The sequence below is a fragment of the Arachis hypogaea genome, chromosome 3 (genome assembly GCF_003086295.3).
Source record: "Arachis hypogaea cultivar Tifrunner chromosome 3, arahy.Tifrunner.gnm2.J5K5, whole genome shotgun sequence".
Classification (NCBI taxonomy): Eukaryota; Viridiplantae; Streptophyta; class Magnoliopsida; order Fabales; family Fabaceae; genus Arachis; species Arachis hypogaea.
In genome coordinates this window covers 123,313,439-123,334,551 of record NC_092038.1, presented here as the reverse complement: position 1 = coordinate 123,334,551, position 21,113 = coordinate 123,313,439, and the positions used below count along the sequence as shown (strand labels likewise).

General features: G+C 29.6%; 2 protein-coding genes and 1 long non-coding RNA gene across 3 annotated transcripts; all 3 read right to left on the bottom strand.

Annotated features, from left to right (window-relative positions):
* Window positions 1–4,895: 4,895 nt before the first annotated feature.
* Window positions 4,896–7,600, bottom strand: LOC112791223 (uncharacterized). The gene is made up of 3 exons (XM_025833959.3): window positions 7,125–7,600; window positions 6,048–6,308; window positions 4,896–5,107 (listed from the first exon to the last, which is right to left on the bottom strand). The coding sequence occupies exons 1-3, from the start codon at window positions 7,140–7,142 to the stop codon at window positions 5,060–5,062; spliced, it is 327 nt and encodes a 108-aa protein (XP_025689744.1). The 5' UTR covers window positions 7,143–7,600; the 3' UTR covers window positions 4,896–5,059.
* A 7,684-nt stretch (window positions 7,601–15,284) lies between these two features.
* On the bottom strand, window positions 15,285–16,585 carry LOC112771264 (uncharacterized). The gene is made up of 2 exons (XR_011880297.1): window positions 16,175–16,585; window positions 15,285–15,762 (listed from the first exon to the last, which is right to left on the bottom strand). It is a non-coding gene; the product is annotated as an uncharacterized lncRNA (long non-coding RNA).
* A 755-nt stretch (window positions 16,586–17,340) lies between these two features.
* On the bottom strand, window positions 17,341–20,536 carry LOC112791222 (small GTPase LIP1). The gene is made up of 7 exons (XM_025833957.3): window positions 19,898–20,536; window positions 19,243–19,334; window positions 19,005–19,146; window positions 18,555–18,859; window positions 18,126–18,179; window positions 17,850–18,034; window positions 17,341–17,761 (listed from the first exon to the last, which is right to left on the bottom strand). The coding sequence occupies exons 1-7, from the start codon at window positions 19,980–19,982 to the stop codon at window positions 17,566–17,568; spliced, it is 1,059 nt and encodes a 352-aa protein (XP_025689742.1). The 5' UTR covers window positions 19,983–20,536; the 3' UTR covers window positions 17,341–17,565.
* Between the last annotated feature and the right edge of the window lie 577 nt (window positions 20,537–21,113).

The following is a 21,113-nucleotide window of genomic DNA, read 5'->3' as shown; positions in this document are numbered from 1 at the left end:
TTCATACCTGAATTAGTTACCATATGAGTTTTGGTTATGATAGAGTTGGACTTTAAGATTGGTTTCTTTCTATTTCTCTTTCTTTCAGACGTTCATCAGGATGGCAGATTTTCTAGTGTTTTCAGTTAGATAGAAACGATAAAACGTCGTGTATATTGTGCAGAGAAAGAACCATCTTTATATGTGTCATTATATTTAAATCTAATGCGTCCATCAAACATTAGCATTAACAAATGAGATTAAATTATTAATAATTTATAAATAATTACAATTAAGCTACAATAGAAGTTTAAATTACAATAAACTTCCAAAATTGCTAACATCTAATTGATTTTATAAATTTTAGCTACTTGATGAGGCAAAATGTATATATAAATCAATTGGAGGCCAATATTATACATATCTACCAAAACGAAAAACCTCGAAGCAGTGGACGAAATGTACTACTAATTTGCAGCATTGACGATCGGATTTTCTATCGGTAAAGAAATTCACAAATAAGTTCGCGTTGCAAGTATAGCTTCTAAACCAACAGAGAACCCTTTCGTACAAAAGTTTTGTTTGTCACTTAAGCAAACCCAATAAAAATAATTAACCGAAGTATTCAAACTTTGGGTCGTCTTCTCAAGGAATTGCAGGGAAGTATGATTTATTATTGGTTAGAGAAAATAATATTTTTGGGTTTTTGAAAGGTTGAATGAGAAAAATAAATTGCAGGGAATTAAATCAATAGCAAAGAAAAACTCTTGGCGAAGTATGAAAACTGGAAGTCCTATCCTAGTTATCCTTATCAATGGTGATGAGAGTTGTATTATTGCTCCCACTAAGTCAATCTCTAACTATGAAGGTCAGTCAAGTGGATAAATTAATTTAACACCTAAAGTCCTAGTCAACTCCTAAGGAAAGACTAAAGTTATAGGAATCTAAATCAATCAGCAAGGACATCAATTATCAATCACGATGAGTTTGACAACTCAAGAGTTACCAATTAATCAACCAAAGTCAAGAATGTAGAAAGCTAAATGAAAATCATATATCTGAAAATACCTCAAATTATATTAGTTAAGAAAATCCTAACATGAAAAGTTCATAAACCAATTTGGCAACATAAACCAAATACAAATAAAAGCATTGGAATAAATAAAATCATAAAAGGAATTAAAGTAAAGGAACATTGAACCTGATATGAAAAAATCATAGCCTAATCCTAATAGAAATCCTAAATCCTAATCCTAATCCTAAATCCTAAGAGAGAGGAGAGAGCCTCTCTCTCTAAAAACTACATCTAAATTATGAAAAGTGAAAAATGAGTCCTCTCTGTTGTTTAATTATGAATGGACGCATTCCTCCATTTTATAGTCTCTAATATGTGTTTTTTGGGTCGAGAACTGGGTCAAAAACAGTCTAAAATTCGGTGGTTATGAAATCAAACACGCTGATTTTCGTCACTGCGACGCGTCCGCGTGGAGCACGCGTTCGCGTCATCTAGCTGTACGGTCACTATGACATATTATATATCAAATCGAAACCCCGGATGTTAGCTTTCCAACTCAACTAGAACCGCCTCATGTAAATCTCTGTAACTCAAGTTATGACCGTTTGAGTGCGTAGAGGTCAGGCTGGACAGCTTAGCAACTTCTTCAACTTCTTGTATTCCTTCCACTTTTGCATACTTCATTTCAATCCTCTGAGCCATTCCTACCATGCAATCTCTGAAAACACTTAACACACATATCAAGGCATCGAGTGGTAATAAGAGATGATTAAAATACACAAATTAAAGACTCTAGGAAGCAAGTTTTTAATCATAGAACAAATTCTGGGAAGGAATTGTAAAACCATGCAAATAGCATAAATAAGTGTGCAAAGGCTTGATAAAAACCACTCAATTGAGTACTACTATAGTATTTCAAAATAAAGTACTACTACAATAGTATTTTAATTTGACACAATAAGAATAACAATGAATTCACAAAACCTATCATCTAACTATAATATCAGTAGATTTTAACACTAGTATCAAAACAAATAACCTTAATCACAATACTAGCATTGAACTAGATCAAGCAGATTAATAAATTTTTAGTAAAATTTATATTTATATTAATAATGATACATAACTAAAATATAATTAATTCAAAAATAGAGAATATAAAATTGAATTAAATTAGATATCTATAAAATTATATAATTGAATGTATACTATATAATTACTATTTGTCATACGTAATAATGAAAAGCATAATGGCTGAGTGGCAAGGGGAAGATGCTTGATAAACCACTATTTTATGGTTTATCTTATGCTCAATTGAGTGGTTTTTATCAAGTCTTTGCACACTTATTCATACTATTTGCATGGTTTTACAATTCCTTCCCAAAATTTGTTTTATGATTGAAAACTTGCTTCCTAGAGTCTTTAATTTGTGTATTTTAATCATCTCTTGTTACCATTCGATGTCTTGATATGTGTGTTAAGTGTTTTTAGAAATTACAGGGTAGGAATGACTCAGAGTATGGAAAGGAAGCATGCAAAAGTGGAAGGAATACAAGAAGTTAAAGAAGTTGCTAAGCTGTCCAGCCTGACCTCTACGCACTCAAACGGTCATAACTTGAGCTATAGAGGTCCAAATGAGGCGGTTTCAGTTGCTTTGGAAAGCTAACATCCGGGGCTTCGATTTGATATATAATTTGTCATAGTGACCATACAGCTAGATGACGCAAACGCGTGCTCCACGCGGACACGTTGCAGTGACAAAAATCAGTGTGTTTGATTTCATAACCACCGAATTTTGGGCTGTTTTTGATCCAGTTCTCGACCCAGAAAACACATATTATAGGCTATAAAGTGGGGGAATGCGTCCATTCATAGTTGAACAACAGAGAGGACTCATTTTTCACTTTTCATAATTTAGATGTAGTTTTTAGAGAAAGAGGCTCTCTCCTCTCTCTTAGGATTTAGGATTATCATTAGGATTATGATTTCTATTAGGATTAGGCTATGATTTCTTCATATCAGGTTCAATGTTCCTTTACTTTAATTCCTTTCATGCTTTTATTTATTCCAATGCTTTTATTTGTATTTGGTTTATGTTGCCAAATTGGCTTATGAACTTTTCATGTTAGGATTTTCTTAATTAATATAATTTGAGGTATTTTCAGATATATGATTTTCATTTAACTTTCTACATTCTTGGCTTTGGTTGATTAATTGGTAACTCAATTGAGCATAAGATAAACCATAAAATACTATTGTAGTAGTACTATTGTTAGTAAAGATATGTATTTCAAATTTTAGTTTTAAGTTTTTGCTATTTTATATTTTTTATTTACGTGAGATTGGTTTTATCGATTTAACTAGTGATTTGTCGATTCAACTAATAAATTAGTAAACTAGTAACTTGACTGGTTTGATTACCGATTCGATTTTGACAACTATGATATAAAGAATTTGTTTTGGTGTTTCGTCGGGTTGATAAAAAAATATTAAACTCGATACATCAAATTTACAGAAATGAACAAGGGTTAATTATTAATGCGCTTCCGTTGAAGTCTTGGCTTTTGAATATTAATATGAATACTTAGTTTAATGATCTGATCATTTGAATTTTTGCCCACTTAAATTGCGAGCGCGATTGTATCATACTTTGATGTATGCATAAAGATTTTGAGGAGTAATTTTGACGCTACAAATCTACTTTCTTATTATTTTTTTACCAACATTTCTACTAAACTTTTTTTTTATATTGACATTTCTACTAATTTTATTCCTGAATCTGAGTGAATAACTATTCTTGTTAGTTTTTACTTTTTAGTCAAAGTAGGTTTTCTATTTGAGCATTTAGCTCGGGATCCAACTACTTTCTAGCCGGATTGGAGATAGTTTGTAACCAATTAGCCTCAACAATCAAGCTACTCTTTGAACTCCCCCCTTAGTTTCCTAAAAGAAAAGAACACAAACCTAGGCGCATGCAAGGTTGATTCTATAAACACACTATTTTCATAAAATGTTAATTCCTCCTTCCTCGTGATGATATTATCCGTATCTACTTGTTGAAGCTGTCATGTACTAACAGGAATATGTTGCCTGTCGTTATCTAGAAGCACGAGCTTCCTCATCAATATATCATTTCTTGAAAATAACTGTTGAAAGGAACCCTCGATTATAACTTTCCATTACTAACTGATCAAAGATCATATTAGATCAAACTTCAATATCACTTGTAAATCCAATTGAGCGTGTTGGTTGTAGGGTGATTACAACATTAAATGGGCTAGTTGTTACAATTAAGGTACTTAAGTAATTGGGACTGCCCAAGTTAGGCATTCTGAAGCTGCCGACTTTGGTGAGAATTAATTAAAAATGCTTTTCTTTTTCATTTTCTACACTGTTAAGTGTTAACTAGGATTTCCTGCAAGGGAGATGGTGGCCCATCATAATCAGTATACTTGTGTTTTGGGGCGGTTCACATTTTGTCACACTCACGTGGTATGGTAGAATAACAATGTTAGGATCAATAATTGTTGCAAAATTGAGTTTGAAGTTGTAAAGCCCTCTAACATTGATTTAGTTGTCTCCACGAAAATGGAACTGTTCAGGCTCCACTCACTTGAATGTTTGAGATTTGCCATACGACAGCTTCAATATTAAATATCAGTAACATGCAGCTGAGATGTGTTCCTCTTTAATCCTCCATCTTATGGATAAAATTTTCCAACGATTAATAGCATTTTTTTGTTTGGCTTCCTGGTAGGAACTTTAAAACTATGGTCTCATGAAAAATCTTGAGGAGCCAAGTTAAAAGGAAAGTTGTTAAGGTCGAGACTCGAAGAGTATACGAGTTTGTTTATCATATTTAATATTGTGCTTTTCATCATGGGAATCTTAAACATGCTTATTATCTTAATCTCTGATTATATTAACTGCCGTAGGCTGAAAAGTAAAGATTTTATTTTTCTAAAATCAAGTACAATGGCCAAATAATTATCACCAAACTAAGCAGAAGAATAACCCATGCCTGTTCAGAAAATCTTTAGAAAGCAGGAGCAAAGGTTGTACACGCTAAGCCTTCACACAACAGTTGAAGTAGCTAAGGAAGCTTCTCCTTGTCTGTCACAAAAAGAAAAAGACGTTAAGAGATTACATTATGTAGCACTTAATAAGCAAGACTTTAGAAACACATATATCACAGATCATTTAACACATCCGCCAAAGACATTTTATAAATGATCAATCCATCACAGTATACATTTTATATAATTTAATGGACTCTTACCCATGAAAACTGCCCCAAACATTCACTGCATGTGCAGCAACTCGAATCGCGCGATGCTTAGGTATCCTACATCTACATCTATATATAATTTATATACATCCTTCACTTTACACATCTATCATAACACATAATTATGGGTCCCATGTAATACTCCCTTCATTTAATAACATAAATAATATAAACTCTGCTTTCATTGGCTGGAAAGATATTTCTCTTCACCACATTATTATTCACTACTTTCCGCCCTGTTTGTCATTTGTGTTCATTATTTGAATTCAATCAATTACCTGATTCCGTCGTAAAGCATTTTTTTTATGATATACTGTATCTACCAATACCAGTTCCAAATATAAATCAGTAATGATGATTGGAGGTACCGCTAGGTTCATACTTAGACAGTAAGCAATAAAAGGAGCTTAGAAAACATCAATTTGATTTTTCAATAAAGGAAAAATATAAATTCATGTATTTCGGTAAAGACACCAATGTCAACTCATGTATCAACCAAACGTGTATTAAAATTCAAATAGAAAACTGGCTTATTCTTATCATGGTTAACATAATTAGAAAATTAATTACCTTCATCAGGATATATCCAAAGTATAATCCTTCCTCTCAGAATATAAAATAAACTTAACAAGCTAATGTATGTATGTATGTAATGTAACCATCAATTTTTAACAATATCTAATAGTAATTTCATCTACACTTGCCATAGCTACAAATTCAGAAATACTTTAAGGATTAAGAGATTAAGATGGGCAAGAATCTTACAGTTGGAGAGTGAGAACTGTTTTGATGGTAGTGAGGGTGCTGATGCTCGTTGTGGCTATGGCCAGTAGTGTTTTCTAAAGTGGCAGCGGTGGTGTTTGGGTTAATGAACTCGTCTTCGTTACCAAGACTTGCCCTTGAAATGTTAGTCTTGTTCTGCTTCCTTGTTTCTCTGATCTTTGAGAAATCTAATGAGTAATCGGGAACTTGCCCCTTCTGATCCCAGTCCCCAAATTGCGGCACTGATATCCATGCCGCATTTTTCTACATTCACAAATCACAACCATCTTAGTCAAAATCACAGTGATATTTAATAATATGTTAGAGGTTTTAACAGCAACGTTCTAGTTATTTAGATTGCAGTCAAATTTCAATCAACTAAGAACAATACAAATATCGTCGTCATAAATTGCGGGAGAAGAACGAATCCTAGCAACAAATTTGACTGTTTCTTCTTTTTATTTTTATTTTTTTCATTACTTGTACGGCTAAAACACCGATATCGTCATTCAACAGTTTGAAGAAACAGAACAAAATTGATTTATTATTACTCTGAGCCGGAAAGGAAATATGAAATTCTATAGTAATCGAACTCCTGTCCACCTTTACCAACGGTTTAAAGCGGTCAACCAAATATTCTAAAAAAAATCTTGAAAAATAAACAGCAGAAAGCAACAAAGAATACAGAATTACGATGCCTTAGGTAATTAATCTTTTTTTTTTTCAAAAAATTAAAAAAATCTTGTGTCTGGTATTACCTAGCTAACAAATAACAATTTTCTCTGAAATAGTGATTGATATTAAGCTTTTAAAAAACAATATATTGATGAATTTGTAAATTAGGAGAAGAAAAAGAAAAAGAAGTCTGTTCCTTCTGGTTCTCGTTCATGTAATACTTTGTTTCATGAATAAACGGAGCACGAAAGAAAAGAAACTCCTGCTATATAATCAGCAGATTCCATATGCGTATATGCAGAGAGAAAAATCAGTTTCAAGTGAACACAGTATATACGTAGTTCATGCAAATCTCGGAGAGAGAGAGAGAGAGAGAGAGAGAGAGAGAGAGAGAGAGAGGCAAACCTCTTTACGAGTATCCATAAGAGTGGATTTCAGATCTTGAATTAGATAGAGCGACTAGTTTGGAACCAAGAAATTAAGAGCAGTAATATGAATATATTTTGTTAGTTACAGAGGGAAGTAGCTTGTGAGGCAGCTATAATGTAATAGGAAACCAAGAAGGAAATAGAAACTACAAAGAGATGTCCCCGGGTTCGGGTTCGGGTTCGGGTTCGGGCGGTGGTGACTTGTGAGTTGTGAATTATGATGTGATGCTGCAGCAGCGAAGAAGACCTCTACTGATCCTTACTGCACTGTCTTTCTGTTATTATTTCCAACTTTATATGAGAGATTAAATCCCATCTTAAACTTATTAAGTCTTAATATAACAACGTAACGTTTCTTCTGTCGCTTTGTCACTGCATTTTGCCCACTGCCACTCGTCAACACGCTATGCTTACCAAGCACACGCCACTTTCCTATTTGTTTTTTTTTTAAACAAAGAAAGTTCAACACAATAAAGATAAATAGACATATTAAACAACCATAAAAACAAAACCAAACACTAAAGTGGTTAATCCCCTGTAATCTCCGACATAATCATCAACAACCAAAATATCAATACTAGCCCACTTCTTATAGCTCATAAACGTTTTGTTTTGAACGACTTCAACACCTGTTTTTCTATTGTTGAAAATTCTATCATTACGTTCCATTCAAATATTTCAAATCACTGCAAAGAATCTAATCAGCCACTTTTTCTTCTCCTCTTTTCTATTAAGCATGCTAGTTCAACTCTTAAACAGATTTTTAATGGTTCCTGAGACTGCCCAATCTCTAAAAAAATCCCTCAACTACACGCACCACATCTGCCAAGTAAACTAACAAAAAAGAAACAGATGATGAACAGATTCTAACTCTTTTTTACACGGGACACAATATATTGTCACTCTGCTGGATGACACCCAATCTATTTAATCTCTCTTTAGTATTTACCCGACCAATTAGAACAAACCATCTAAAAAGCTCTATTCTTGGAGGTACCAACCCTTTCCAAATAACACTTGTGAAATTATATCTTGTAATCTCTTGTGAAAGAGTCTTCGATTGCAATACTTGCATCAAAGAGTTAATAAAAAACTATTTTTATTATCAAATTTTTAAACAAGATTATCCTGTCTATTAACTGATAGCTTCAATGACCTTAATCTCTCATGAAGTTGATAAACAAATTCCAATTCTCATTGAAATAATTCTCATTTACATTTATTTATTACTTAATTATTTGACTCAATTTTAAATTCTTCTTTTACTCAATGATATTATGTAAGTATTTTTATAATGCTTTTTCCGATTAAGGGTGACTCATGACTCCTCCCTTTATTTATTTAAATCATATAACAAAGTAATAGACACAAATATAAAAAATGTTAGGGTGCATGGTATCATCAATGGACTTTGTTCTTGTTAGTGGGCTCCCTTTCGGCGTGTTGCCTTTATTACTCGGATACCCTGAATCACCCATTCATGCTCACTGCGCTGGCTTAACACTTCGGGATATTCTCCCTACTTTTAAATTTGCGTTTTAGCTTTATGGATTTATATGTGTCAGCAACGCTTTATTTGTTTGAGTGGAAAATAAATGAAAAAAAAAAGGAGAGAAAGAAATTAGAAGAAAAACAACTATTTTTTATTATTTAGTTAAATAGAAAACTCAAAAAAAAAAGTGAATAATGTAAAAAATAGGTGGTATCTATTGAACTTTTTTTCTTCCAATATTGGATAAAAAAAATAAAATTATCTTTTTATAATATTATATATATTTTTCTCATTTTTTTATTTAAATATATTAAAAAAATAAAAATTTATTCAATTTCTTCCTTTTTGTTCTTTCTTTTTTACTTCCTTTCTCTTTATTTTTTTTTTCTATCAACCACTAAAAAGAATAAAAATTTATTTAATTTCTTTTTTTCCTCTTATTTCTTTTTTTATTTTTTTTTATTTCTTTCCTGCCAACCACCCCACCCCTTGAATTGATTATTGATCATCAATATATTTCTTTAGTATTACTGATCAATGAATAAATTTTGATCAAATATGACATGCTTGACTATTATATCAGGATCACGATGGAATTGATATAGGATGTATTCTGATCTATAACAACAAAACTGAAAAGTCATGCCCACACATTGACAAATTAAAAGAGGATAACCTAAAATTTGTTTAGGTGAGTTTTTCAGAAAAAAAATAAAATAAGTAATTTTTTAAATTTTTTTAAAAAAATTAATTTTATGTTTGAATATTTTATATAAAAATATTTTTATTTAATAATTATATTTAGATACAATAGTATAAAAATATTTTTTATTTATTTATTATATTAAAAATATTTTTTAAATAATTTTTTTAAAAATATGAATTGTAATTTTTAAAAAATATATATTTTTTTTTACTTTTTTTAAAATTTTGTCAAATATATTAAAAAATAAAAAATATTTTTCATTGAAAAATATCTTTTTCTAACAATTTAATAACACCAAAACAAACTCTAATTAAGCTTCAAATCTAATTGACATACCTCTATTTTTTTCATATTTAATTATATCTGAAATATAATATTAAGATAAGTTATTCATGAATATACCTTATATAATAAAACTTCATATTTTTTTGTTATTTATGTTAATACTAAGAATTTATAAAATAAAGAAATTCACAAAGTACTTATATTTAATAAAGAAAAGATATCGTATGCAGTAAACAAATAACTCAATGTCTATAAAAAAAAATGAACTAAACTATTTTAAAGTGGATTTTATATATATTCACTAAAGTGGATTTTATATATATTCACTAAATGTTGTCAAAATAATAATAATAATAATGATAATAATAATAATATAATATTAAAAATGTTAACAAATAATTCTTTAACTATTTTAGATAAATTTAATAGACAAAAAGTCAAAAATAAAAAAATATTATATTAAAAACATTGTATAAGAAAGAATTAAGAATTATTTGAAAGATATATATAATGTTTGTAAAGATATCATAAAAAGTAATTATTAAAAATATATGATATATTAAATATTATAATTATTGACAAATTTTATCATAATTAATTATTAAATTTTAACAAATTTAATTATTTAATACATAATATTTTTTTAAAAATACATCAATATGTGTCAACATGCATGCTACCTTTATAAATGATAAAACAAAACACCATATATAATATTCATAGAAATATAAGAAATAATTGTGATAACTTTTAAAAGGATATAAAATAAAATATTAGAATTATTAATTTATAAAAATATAAAAAAGAATCATAATAATTATTAAAAAATATGAAATAAAATATTAGAATTAATATCAAATTTTAACATAATTAAATGTTAATTTATGTATGATTAATTATATAATATTTTTTTGATCTTGCTAGGAAGACAATGGATTATTTGTATAATGTGTACAATGGGTTATTGAGTTACAAAATAAGCATCTTTCATATTATCTAAAATAATCATCAAAGTACTAGGAATAATAAACATCTTCCCAAAAGATTAAATTGATTTTGGGGTTCACCAAGAATCGAACTCTTGACTTTTCGAATTTAGCACTCTAATACTATGTCATGATACCACTCATTCTAAAAACTTTAACTAATAAAAAAAAATAATACTAAAAGTATATATCGTATAAATATTTCATTGGTCTCTCGTACTTTACCCTTTTTAAAACATAGTTGACAAAAAGGAGGTATTTAAATTGATACTAAAATGTGCTACATCAATGTGCTAATAGTGAGAACGTAACCTGTCATATAATTAGTATTATTGATTATTGATGATTGACTCATTATAATATAAGAAATAATGATAATAATAATTACGCAAAAGATATAACATAAAATATTTGAAGTTTTGACAAATCTCATCAACATAGGTAATTATTAAATATTAATTTGTGTATGATTAATTATATAACTCTTTTTTTTATAAAATAGTTGAGAAAAAAATAAATGCAACCTGTTATCAGAATGTGTCACATTAACATACATGTTTGGCACTAGAATATAATTTGTTGTAGAATAATATAATATCAAGATGATAATGATGATTGACAAATTTTACTATAATTAATCATTAAAGGTTAACAAATATAATTATTTAATACATAGTATTTTTTTAAAAATAGCATCAACATATAGATTAGCACCAGAATGTGCCATGCTAGCATATTTACTTTAAACTTTACACTCATAAATGTTAGGTTTAATTATTCTGTTGGTCTCAACTAGATTTTTATATATTTTTTTTTAATTGAGTCCTTACACAGTTATATTATTTTTAATTTTGTAATTAAGTCATTTTTATACTAAAAATATTAAAATTAATCAAATATTTTTTCTAAAATACATACAATCAAAGATCTAATTAGATTTTTAATTATGAATACCTTTAATTTATGAAAAAGTATTTAATTAACGCTAATATTTTTTACACTAGAAAAGACCTAATTATAAAATTAAAAGTAATGTAGAAATTCAATTAAAAAAATATAAGAACCTAATTACAAATTTGATAAAATTATAGGAACCAATAGAATAATTAAACCTAAATATTAAAATAAAAGACTATATATAACATTTATAGAAATATAAAAAGGAATCGTGATAATTTAAAAAAATATATAAAATAAAATATTATAATGATTGATTTATAGAAAAATAAAAAGTTATGATAATTACTAAAAAATATGAGATAAAATATTATTATTATTTTTAAATTTTAATATAATTAATCATTAAATGTTAATTTGCATATAATTAATTATATAATTATTTTTAAAAAAATAGTTAAGAAGAGAGAGATATTGAAACTCATACCAAAACATATCACTAAAATATTATCTGTTGTAGAATTAGAATTATTGATTATTGACTCATTAAAATATAAAAAAGAATTATAATAATTAATTAATTATTAAAAATATAAAATAAAATATTAAAATTATTGATAAATTTTAACATAAAGAATTATTCAATATTAATTTATGTATGATTGATTATATATATCTTTTAAAAAAAATAGTTGAAAAAAATAATATATACAAATTGATACTAGAAAGTCTAGAATACTCCACAACAGTATGTTTAATGGCAGAATGTAATCTATTAACTATTATAGAATAATATAATGATAATGATTATTCAAATATTTATCGATATAAATAGGTATTTAGTTAATTGGTTTTGGAGAGTTCCTTTCTCGTGTCAACCGAAGTTGTGACAGTTCAGAAGGACGTTAAGCACAGAAAGGAACTTCACTCTAGTAGAAACTGACTCTCAGCACATGCTCAAAATTCAAAAAGAGAAATTGCAAGAATCTCCCATATTCGAATCCCTTTTGCAAAAGATATGTCGTTTCTGTTTTTCGTCCAGATATTTAAAAAAAAAAATAGTTCGCTGAAATTGGCAAAATTTACATTGATGACAACCAACATGGTATTTGATTCTTCCTTATTGATAAGGTGCGAAAATTAATAAGATCAGTGAATTCTCACCATGAAAGGCCAAAATCTTTACAAATATTGAATTTGCATGGGCCGGATTGAACAAGTCTAACTAACACTAGCAGCCACCATGCATTGACATGAAATAATATTCATTAAAGATTCCATTAGTGAGAAATTTAATAATAAATAAATATTACGATGGAAAAGGAAGTTCTAACTAGATCTTAATTCCTTGAGAAGTTTTACACAATATTCCTGTGATGAAATTGATGTTATTTATGCTAGGTCAATACACCTCTTATCATGGGATTATCCAATACTACAAAAACCTGAGGAGTGTGTGTACACAATGTTTGTTATGGTGAAATACTAGTGGGGTGGGGTTTTAATACCTTTTGGGCTTCAATTCAACTACGGGATCTACTTGTATTATACTACTATTTAAAATTTGTTTGAGTAGTACATAATAATCCATCCGAATACTAGGATAATAAATATCTTTTCAAAAAGCTTAAAATAATTTTGGAGTTTACCAAAAATCGAACTTTTGACTTTTCAGATCTATAATTCTAATACTATATTATGATATCACTCATCCCAAAAATTTCAGCTGATGGAAAAAAGGTAACACTAATAATTATATCTCTAATACTTTCTAAACCTCCATTATACATATTGTACCAATATTCCATTGGCTCCTCGTACTTTTCTTAAAAAATTTTATTTATCTCTATTAAATTATTAAATTTGATTTCATAATAATTTTTTATTCAATTTTTGATACTTGATAGTTAATTTGAGAACTTTATATTAAATATACATTATAATAATCAAATTTAAATGAGATTGGTGTTTTCTTAGAAATCGACTCAAAAAAATATTATTTATTCATTAGTGTTTCTCTTTTTGAAATTAGTTTTAGTTTTTTCATAACTACACTAATTGAATAAACCTTTTTTACTATAAATATCACTAAGATCAGAGTTTGGCTTAGTTTGATAAAACTTTTACTTTTCAAAAGTAACTTATAAAAGCTAATTTTTAAAAGATGGTTTTTTAAAAATTGTAGCATTTATGTTTGGTAAATCAAATTAAAAATAGCTTTCAATAAATATAAGCAACAACAATTGTGTTTGGTAAAATACGTTTTAAAATTTAAAAATATTATAATAGATGTAAATGTAAGCGTTAAATACTTAAATTTAAAAATTAGTTAATATATGAGGTTATATTAGACTTTTAAATTTTGAAAAATACAAACGAACTTTGAAAAGCTACCTTAGGTGCTTTCAAACACATGGTCTTTTTTATTTACCAAATACAAAATGAGGAGTTTGAGTTTTTAAAAAACACAATCACCTTTTCAAAAAGTTTTATCAAACCAAGCCTTACTTGTATGAGAAGTAAATTTTTAAATTATTGTTTAATGACATATATATATATATATAAAAGAGACAATTTTGATTATATTATCAAGAAAAAGATTATTCTTTTTAAAATATAAAATATAAAAAAATAAAATTTAATATTAAATATTATTATTTTATTATTTTAATATTTTAATTTATAATTAAATATTTTAAAGATTAATTATATTTTGCGATAACAAAATATTTATATAAATATTTATCATATATTTGTATATAAATATATATTATTTAACTTAATTTTAATGTATATTTTATATTTTAAAATTTATTATATATAAATGATTATTTTTTATGTAAATATAATATTTTTATTATAAAAATTATCATATTTATATATTTTTGCCTCTACTATTAAAATTTTATGGATCGTGACTGAATTCGTATGTTAGGTAAGATGGTCCTGCACCCCTTGTAGGTGGGGAAAGATAACAGAAATAGCTTTGCAGTTTTCATGGTTAGTAATAGTTGATCCACATTTACCAGAAGACCCAAATATAATTCAATTAGATACTTGGCCCCATGCCCCTGCTATATCAATTTTTCTCTGACTTGAGAAATTTTATAGATGTGAAAATAAGATGAGGACATGGAATTGAAGAATGTGACGCAAACCCATGAGCATAAGCCAGTGAGCGTACACCACAAATCCCATATTATCCCCAAAATCCTTATCTTTATTCTGATTTTATTCAATCATTATATTATACATTAAATAATTTATGGGCAAAATAGATTCCACTGGCAAAATGATTGTTAATATGATAAAAGGAAAATATTGGAGGTTAAATTTGTTAAAAAAAATAAAAATAAAAATAAAATAAAAAATCAACTATAACATAAATCAACTCAAATCAATCTTTTGTATTTCTAATTTTAAAATTCAAGAATTAGGTTAGTGAAGAGTTATTTTTTTTATAACAGATTTTCTATTTTTTAACTAATTGATTCTAATTAGTTAGAATCCTAGTTAGTTTCTAGCGGAACCCGAAAAAATAAATATAAAATTGGCTAAATTCAATTACAAAGTGTTGTAACGAAAAAATATTGGTCATTTAATATCTCTTTTGATAGAAAAATATTATTTTTATATTAAGTCCCTATTGTTATAATCTCATCTCTGATATGTATTTATGTGGAAATTCACCGAAGCTACTCAACAGCAGTTTGGATCATTTGCAGGGTAACAGCCTAGTTTGGAAGCAAAAACTTTCATGAAAAGACGCTCTTAATAATGCCACCAATTTTTTGATACTGCACATGAGATGTAATGATTGTTTATGTTTTGTCATAAAAAACAAGTGATATAATATTTGTTGGAGATAAGGTTGAATGTTCTTTTCTATTCTTCAATATCTGAATATCTATGCACCTTACTCTTTCCAAACATTTAGCCTAATTACCTAGTTGGAGCAATAATGTAAGAAAGCAAAGAAAATGAAAGTTACTTTCACATAGCTTCCTATCACCTTCACAAACCAGTATATACTTGTGAGATTTTGCATCAGAGTTCCGCTTGAGATTCTTTCTCAGAGTCAGTTTGTGTAACCTTTACTGTTGTCTTATGAATAGCTTCTCCGACCACTTTTGCTGCTGATCTTGCACTTTCCTTAACAGTTTCTTTGCTTGTGTCAAAACTCTTCTCAGCTGCATCCATCATTGTTCCTTTGACACTATCAGCTCCTCTATCAGCCCCACCCCTAAAGCTGACCACCAAAACATGTATACATACCATTGATTTTATATGGAAACATACTATTTACTTAGATGATCACAAATCTGATATCTCACAATCACAAGAATAATGGTAAACTTTATAAATGGTAGAGTTCATTTTTTCTGTGTGTAAACAGAGATATTCTTACATAAATACAAATTTAATAATTCATTTTGAAGTGCATTTACAATAAAAATGGATCCCCATCTAACTTTAGTTTAATATACATTTATTATTTATAGACCCCACCAAGTATTGTATGTGTGCCTAAGAATAAAGCACCAAATTTGTGTTTACAGGAAAATTGTGTTAATCTGATATGTTAAATTTGTGGTCACACAAAAATTTCTGTGCGTATAAAGATATAATAATCTAAAGGGTGTCTAAAGAACCGAGCTTACTCAAGATCTGGTGGGGAAAACTGCATCTGCAAGTCATGTATGACGGTTTTGATTTTCTCCCATGAACTTTCTTGGGATTTTCTAAATAAAGAAATGGTGTCCATTACTATCCTGGAGAGAAGTGGTTTTTCAGGGTAGTTGTTTTGATTAATATGTTGGCTACCTTCATCAGGGGCTATAGGCTGAAAGTGAAGAATGAATGGGACACAGAACAGAAGAAAGAATAAAAGGGAGGTTCCGTTGAATCTATCCATCTCAATATGTAATGAAATCTTCAAGGTTTGAGAGAGGGAGGGAGGAATGACAATGTATGTGGCTGGTTTGCGGTTTCTGCATTTTGAACCCGTTCAAGCTACGTGGCCTTCGCATCTTGCATGTAGTGATTCGTTGGTTCTTGAATACTTCAAACATAATTATCTTTTGGCATCCATGTATTATAAATAAAATAATAAGTCACTCAATGCATTGAATATTTATCATTTTTTTATGAATTTAATCATTTTTGGCAGTATAAAATTACATTAGCAATGCAGTGAAATTAATCTCTTTGCAAATTAAGAAATTAGATATTCTCAATTTTTTTCTCATTTAAAGAGATAAAGTGTAATCTCTCATCATACATTTTATAAATAGGACTAAGAAAAAATATGAAGAGAAAATATTAAAAAGTTAAAAAGATCACACTTTACACTCTCAATTGAAAAAGAATTGAGAGGATTTAATCCTATCTTTATATCGTTCTTAACATTATGTTAAAATTCTATATATCTAAATAACATTTACCTATCCACAAGAACCCCTCCAAAGTTTTGGTGGGTGGTGTAGATCAATAACCTCACCCTAACAATTTTGTGGAAATTAAACTTCTACTGACAATTAAAAATGGCTTTCGTGTTTACATGCACTCTTCATGAAGAACATCTCCATTACTTATTTATATTCGTCAGGTATGAAAACTGCTTGAACGGATTTTAAAAGTTTCACAAAGTTGATCATGTTCATAAATCAAACCCAAATTACTCAGATTTCTTTAGCATGCGATTAAGCATCAATAAACTAAAGTTCTTTCAAAGGCCAACTTAAAACTTGGGAAACAAAAGATCCACTCATTCGCAAAAAAGGTACGGAGTATTGTTGTCGTTTCCAACTATAGGGAAAGATAGGTATGACATAACAGGAATAGACCATTTATCATATAATTCTTCCCAAACTTTGATCAAGTAGCTCCTCCTTCCCACTGAGGAAAGGCCTCTAAAAATAATGAATGAATCAATAGAAAAGTTACAAGAGGAACAAAGAATTTAAAGAAACATACAAACTTCATTCAATGCAAGAATACACATCACTGTATTATCAAGGACAGAAGGACTGATAACCAAATATAGATATCTTCAGACATTAATATCGGAGCGCTTTGTCCTCATTGCAGCATTGATTTCGGAGGAGCCAGACAAAGAAAATCTAGGGAAACTATAGTTTTCAGTGACGGAAACTGGCTGTTGAGGATAAAGAGTAGGCGGTGGAGTTAGGTTCCTTTGAGCCGGAAGGGGGGGAAGCGTGTCATACTTGTAAGGATCACTGCTTACGCTGCAGTCAACAATAAAATCTGTGAGGCCCAGGGATTAAACAAGCTTGAAGAGAGAAAAAATAATGATTTACAAGGAAAAAGAAAAACCTTGTACTATAGGACTGATCATCTTCTATAAAGTTATCATCTATTCGCTGAGGAAGTCTCTGAGCAGAAGGAATGGACCATTGATCATCATCATCATCTATACGCTGAGTGGCTCTTGGAGCAGAAGGAATGGACCAAGGTCTTGGTGCAGGCATTTCATCTGAGAAATATCTTCTCCTGATCAGCTAAAAGAAGTGGTAGTGCCAGAAAACTTAGATGACATCCAATCATGAAGGAAATAAACTAAAAGGAAACAAGATCAATAGCCATACTAACCATGAGGAAAAATTTCATCACAGCCTCTTTGTCATACCTTGCTTCTTTAGCAGCCTGCAGACATCTGGCATTAAAACCACAACTACAAGAAGAAAAATTAATTGTACAACAACTATTCAACAGAATCAAAAACCAAACATATCTTTGCACCAAATTTTATTGAATATAATTTGAGATTTCAACATTTTAATCCAGATGTTACAGCATCTCCAGTTCAAAAGTTTCTAGAGCTCAATAGAGTGGCAAGTAATTTAGAGGGACTAGTGGTTGAAACTCCAGGTTATTAGCATTAATATCAGATAAAATGTACCTGAATGTGATGGTCTATTTTAAATGGAGGAACTTAGAATCTCGAGCATAGAAAGTTAAAAAGCAACAAGTGAATCCTTCATTAAAATCGATACAGAAACTTGAAGTTGAGACACTTACAGCAATAAGGCCACCACCACCAGGAAAGGTCTCAGTCAGCGGAAGCTCCTCACTGGATGGAAGCAAACCCTGCTTCTCAACCCACTGGCGTGCAACATCAACAAGATTCCCGCTGCTTACTCTTTTACCCTCTTTTGCAGCAATATCAGCTTTGTTGCCAATAACAATATATGGAACGGGAAGGCCACCAGGGCCACCTGATCCCAAAGGAGCTGAAAATGTCCCAGTTGCCGCAATCTCAGCTGCCCACTTCTGCAAGCTAGTCTTTGTTCTTCTTTGTGAAAGATCATGGACAAAAACTACACCTGGGTATGGAAAGCAATTGGTTGGTTTTACAAGGCCAAAAGGCAAGATACTCCTCTTTGTAGAGTTCACCATACACAAATACTACTTAAAAATGTAAGCATATACATTTTTGATAACTAAAACAGTAGGAGCTTTGTTACCAACCATTTATCTGAGAATAAAACAGAGATCGGCAATCTTTGTACCGTTCATGCCCTGAGACATCCCATAGTTCAATGAAGAAATCTCTCTCAGAATCACCTTTAAGGCTACTTGAAGAGCTGCCAGCATTACCATAAGTAGTGTGCTGAAAAGCGGGGAAAATAACAGTCATTTGTATTTGGTAGAGACACCGATAAACAGAAACAAAAACATATTTTCTTGTTTAAGTATTACTAACTACCTTCACAGAAACTGTACAACCTATTGACGGTGCAGGGCGAGCAACAGGAATACCTTTAACAATCAGGTGAACTAGAGAAGTCTTTCCAACACCTGCAATGAATCAGAAACAATAATAAAGAAGGGAGCCATAAGAAGGAAATCACTTGGTTCCGAAGGTCAAACAGATAGGTCCTCAAAGCAAGCCTAAATAAATTGTCTTACTGCTTGGAGTCTTGTGTTGACCAAAAAAAAAAGAAAAAATTCCTAACATAAGGCTACAGCAATTCCCACCATCTTCTCAAACAGAATAAGATATTGATCCATTTAAAATACATGGAATACATCGTTAACTGTAAAATTGATTTCATTCATCGTGATTAGTTTTCTTAGTCTCCTACTCCCCTGATCTAAGGTTTTTCAGCAGAGCTATCACAAAGTTACGATGGATCTTTCATAGTACAAGCTCCTACCCTTAATCAGCATGACTTTTTGTTTCTCTCTCTCTCTCTTTTTTTTTTTTTTCAAAATCCACAGTACAAAACAACGTGAAAATTTCCCACCAAAACGAATGATTAGGGGAAAAAAAATTAAATTCGGAAAAGTTAACACTAAGCTACTAATAAGTGAACGCAGCAAAAGGGTATTCTATAAGAATTTAAGAATCATTCATGCACCTGAGTCACCAACAACTAGCACTCTGACCTGTCCACAGAGCACCCCACTATTCTGCTCCGTGTTCTCACGTTCCCTCCAAAACATGGTTCCCTCCAAGACCCTCTCTAGGAATCACTATCGCAATACCAAGTGCCAAAACCCCAAATGCTCTTTCTCAAGTTCCGTCAAAAGGGTTCAATCTCCCCGTAAAGCACCGATTTTTCAAAATAGGGATCCCAAATCCCGTTCCAGAATCCATGTTATGTGAGAATCACACCGAGATCCCAAACCCCATTGTTACGCATCTCTGAAAGAAAGCACCACAAATCCAAATGCGCCACCAAGAAAATCAATTACTTCGCCAATCGGATCTAATGAAAGAAGCTTCTGAAAAGGTACGGGAAAGTTCCAGAGTAAAACAATGGTCCAAGATTAGGGTTCAGGTAAAAATTGATGGAATATGCAACTTGTTCAAATTGGGAAAGAAGAAAAGAAAAAGAAAATGAAGAAAGAGCAAGGTAGTTTGTATGAGGAAGTTTGAGAATGAAAGAATCATGGAGGATGACGGTGCCACAAACTTGAAAAGGAAGATGAGATGCCATCTCGATACCAATTCGTGAAAACCACGCCACCGATAGCGCGTGAGTGCGTCAAATCTTAATAATTTCACTTTCAATTTTTAAATATAATTATATTTTATTAACGACATATTTTATATTAATAATAGAATTTAATTTTCATGTATAAAAAAATTTTATACACATAGTTAGTTATATATTATTATTATTATTATTATTATTATTATTATGTTAACAGAAATAACTAATATTTAAATTTATTATTTAAAAAAGTATTTAAATATCAAATCTAATTGAATGATTGTATGAAATATTTAATAATAATATTTAAAGAAAAAACTAAATATTAGGATTGGTGAATTAAAAAATCTCAACAAAACAATAGAATGAGTGGATTGCATGACTTTGGTCATTAATGATTGATGATATAATTTTAAAATTTTTTATTTAAATTAAATAATATAAAAAATTACGAAAATACATAAAATATAAATTAATTATCTAAATGTATAACGTATTATATTTTGAATACCGAGAGATAAATTAAAAAATAAGCAGATCTTGAGTACTGAGCATCCGTTTTGTGACACAACGACAACTAACGTATTTAGGATGCACCTGGGATATGTGTTAAACAAAGAAATGGATATTGAGCATC

What these genes read in the sequence shown, in the direction of transcription:
- LOC112791223 (XM_025833959.3), bottom strand. An exon ending in ACAGTTCTCACTCTCCAACT is followed by an intron (nt 5,108 to 6,047) that starts GTAAGATTCTTG and finishes TTTTTGTGACAG; the next exon opens with ACAAGGAGAAGCTTCCTTAG.
- LOC112791222 (XM_025833957.3), bottom strand. Translation starts at nt 19,982, where the DNA reads ATGTTTTGGAGGGAACGTGAGAACACGGAGCAGAATAGTGGGGTGCTC. An exon ending in GTTGTACAGTTTCTGTGAAG is followed by an intron (nt 19,147 to 19,242) that starts GTAGTTAGTAAT and finishes CCCGCTTTTCAG; the next exon opens with CACACTACTTATGGTAATGC. An exon ending in TGATGAAATTTTTCCTCATG is followed by an intron (nt 18,035 to 18,125) that starts GTTAGTATGGCT and finishes CACTTCTTTTAG; the next exon opens with CTGATCAGGAGAAGATATTT.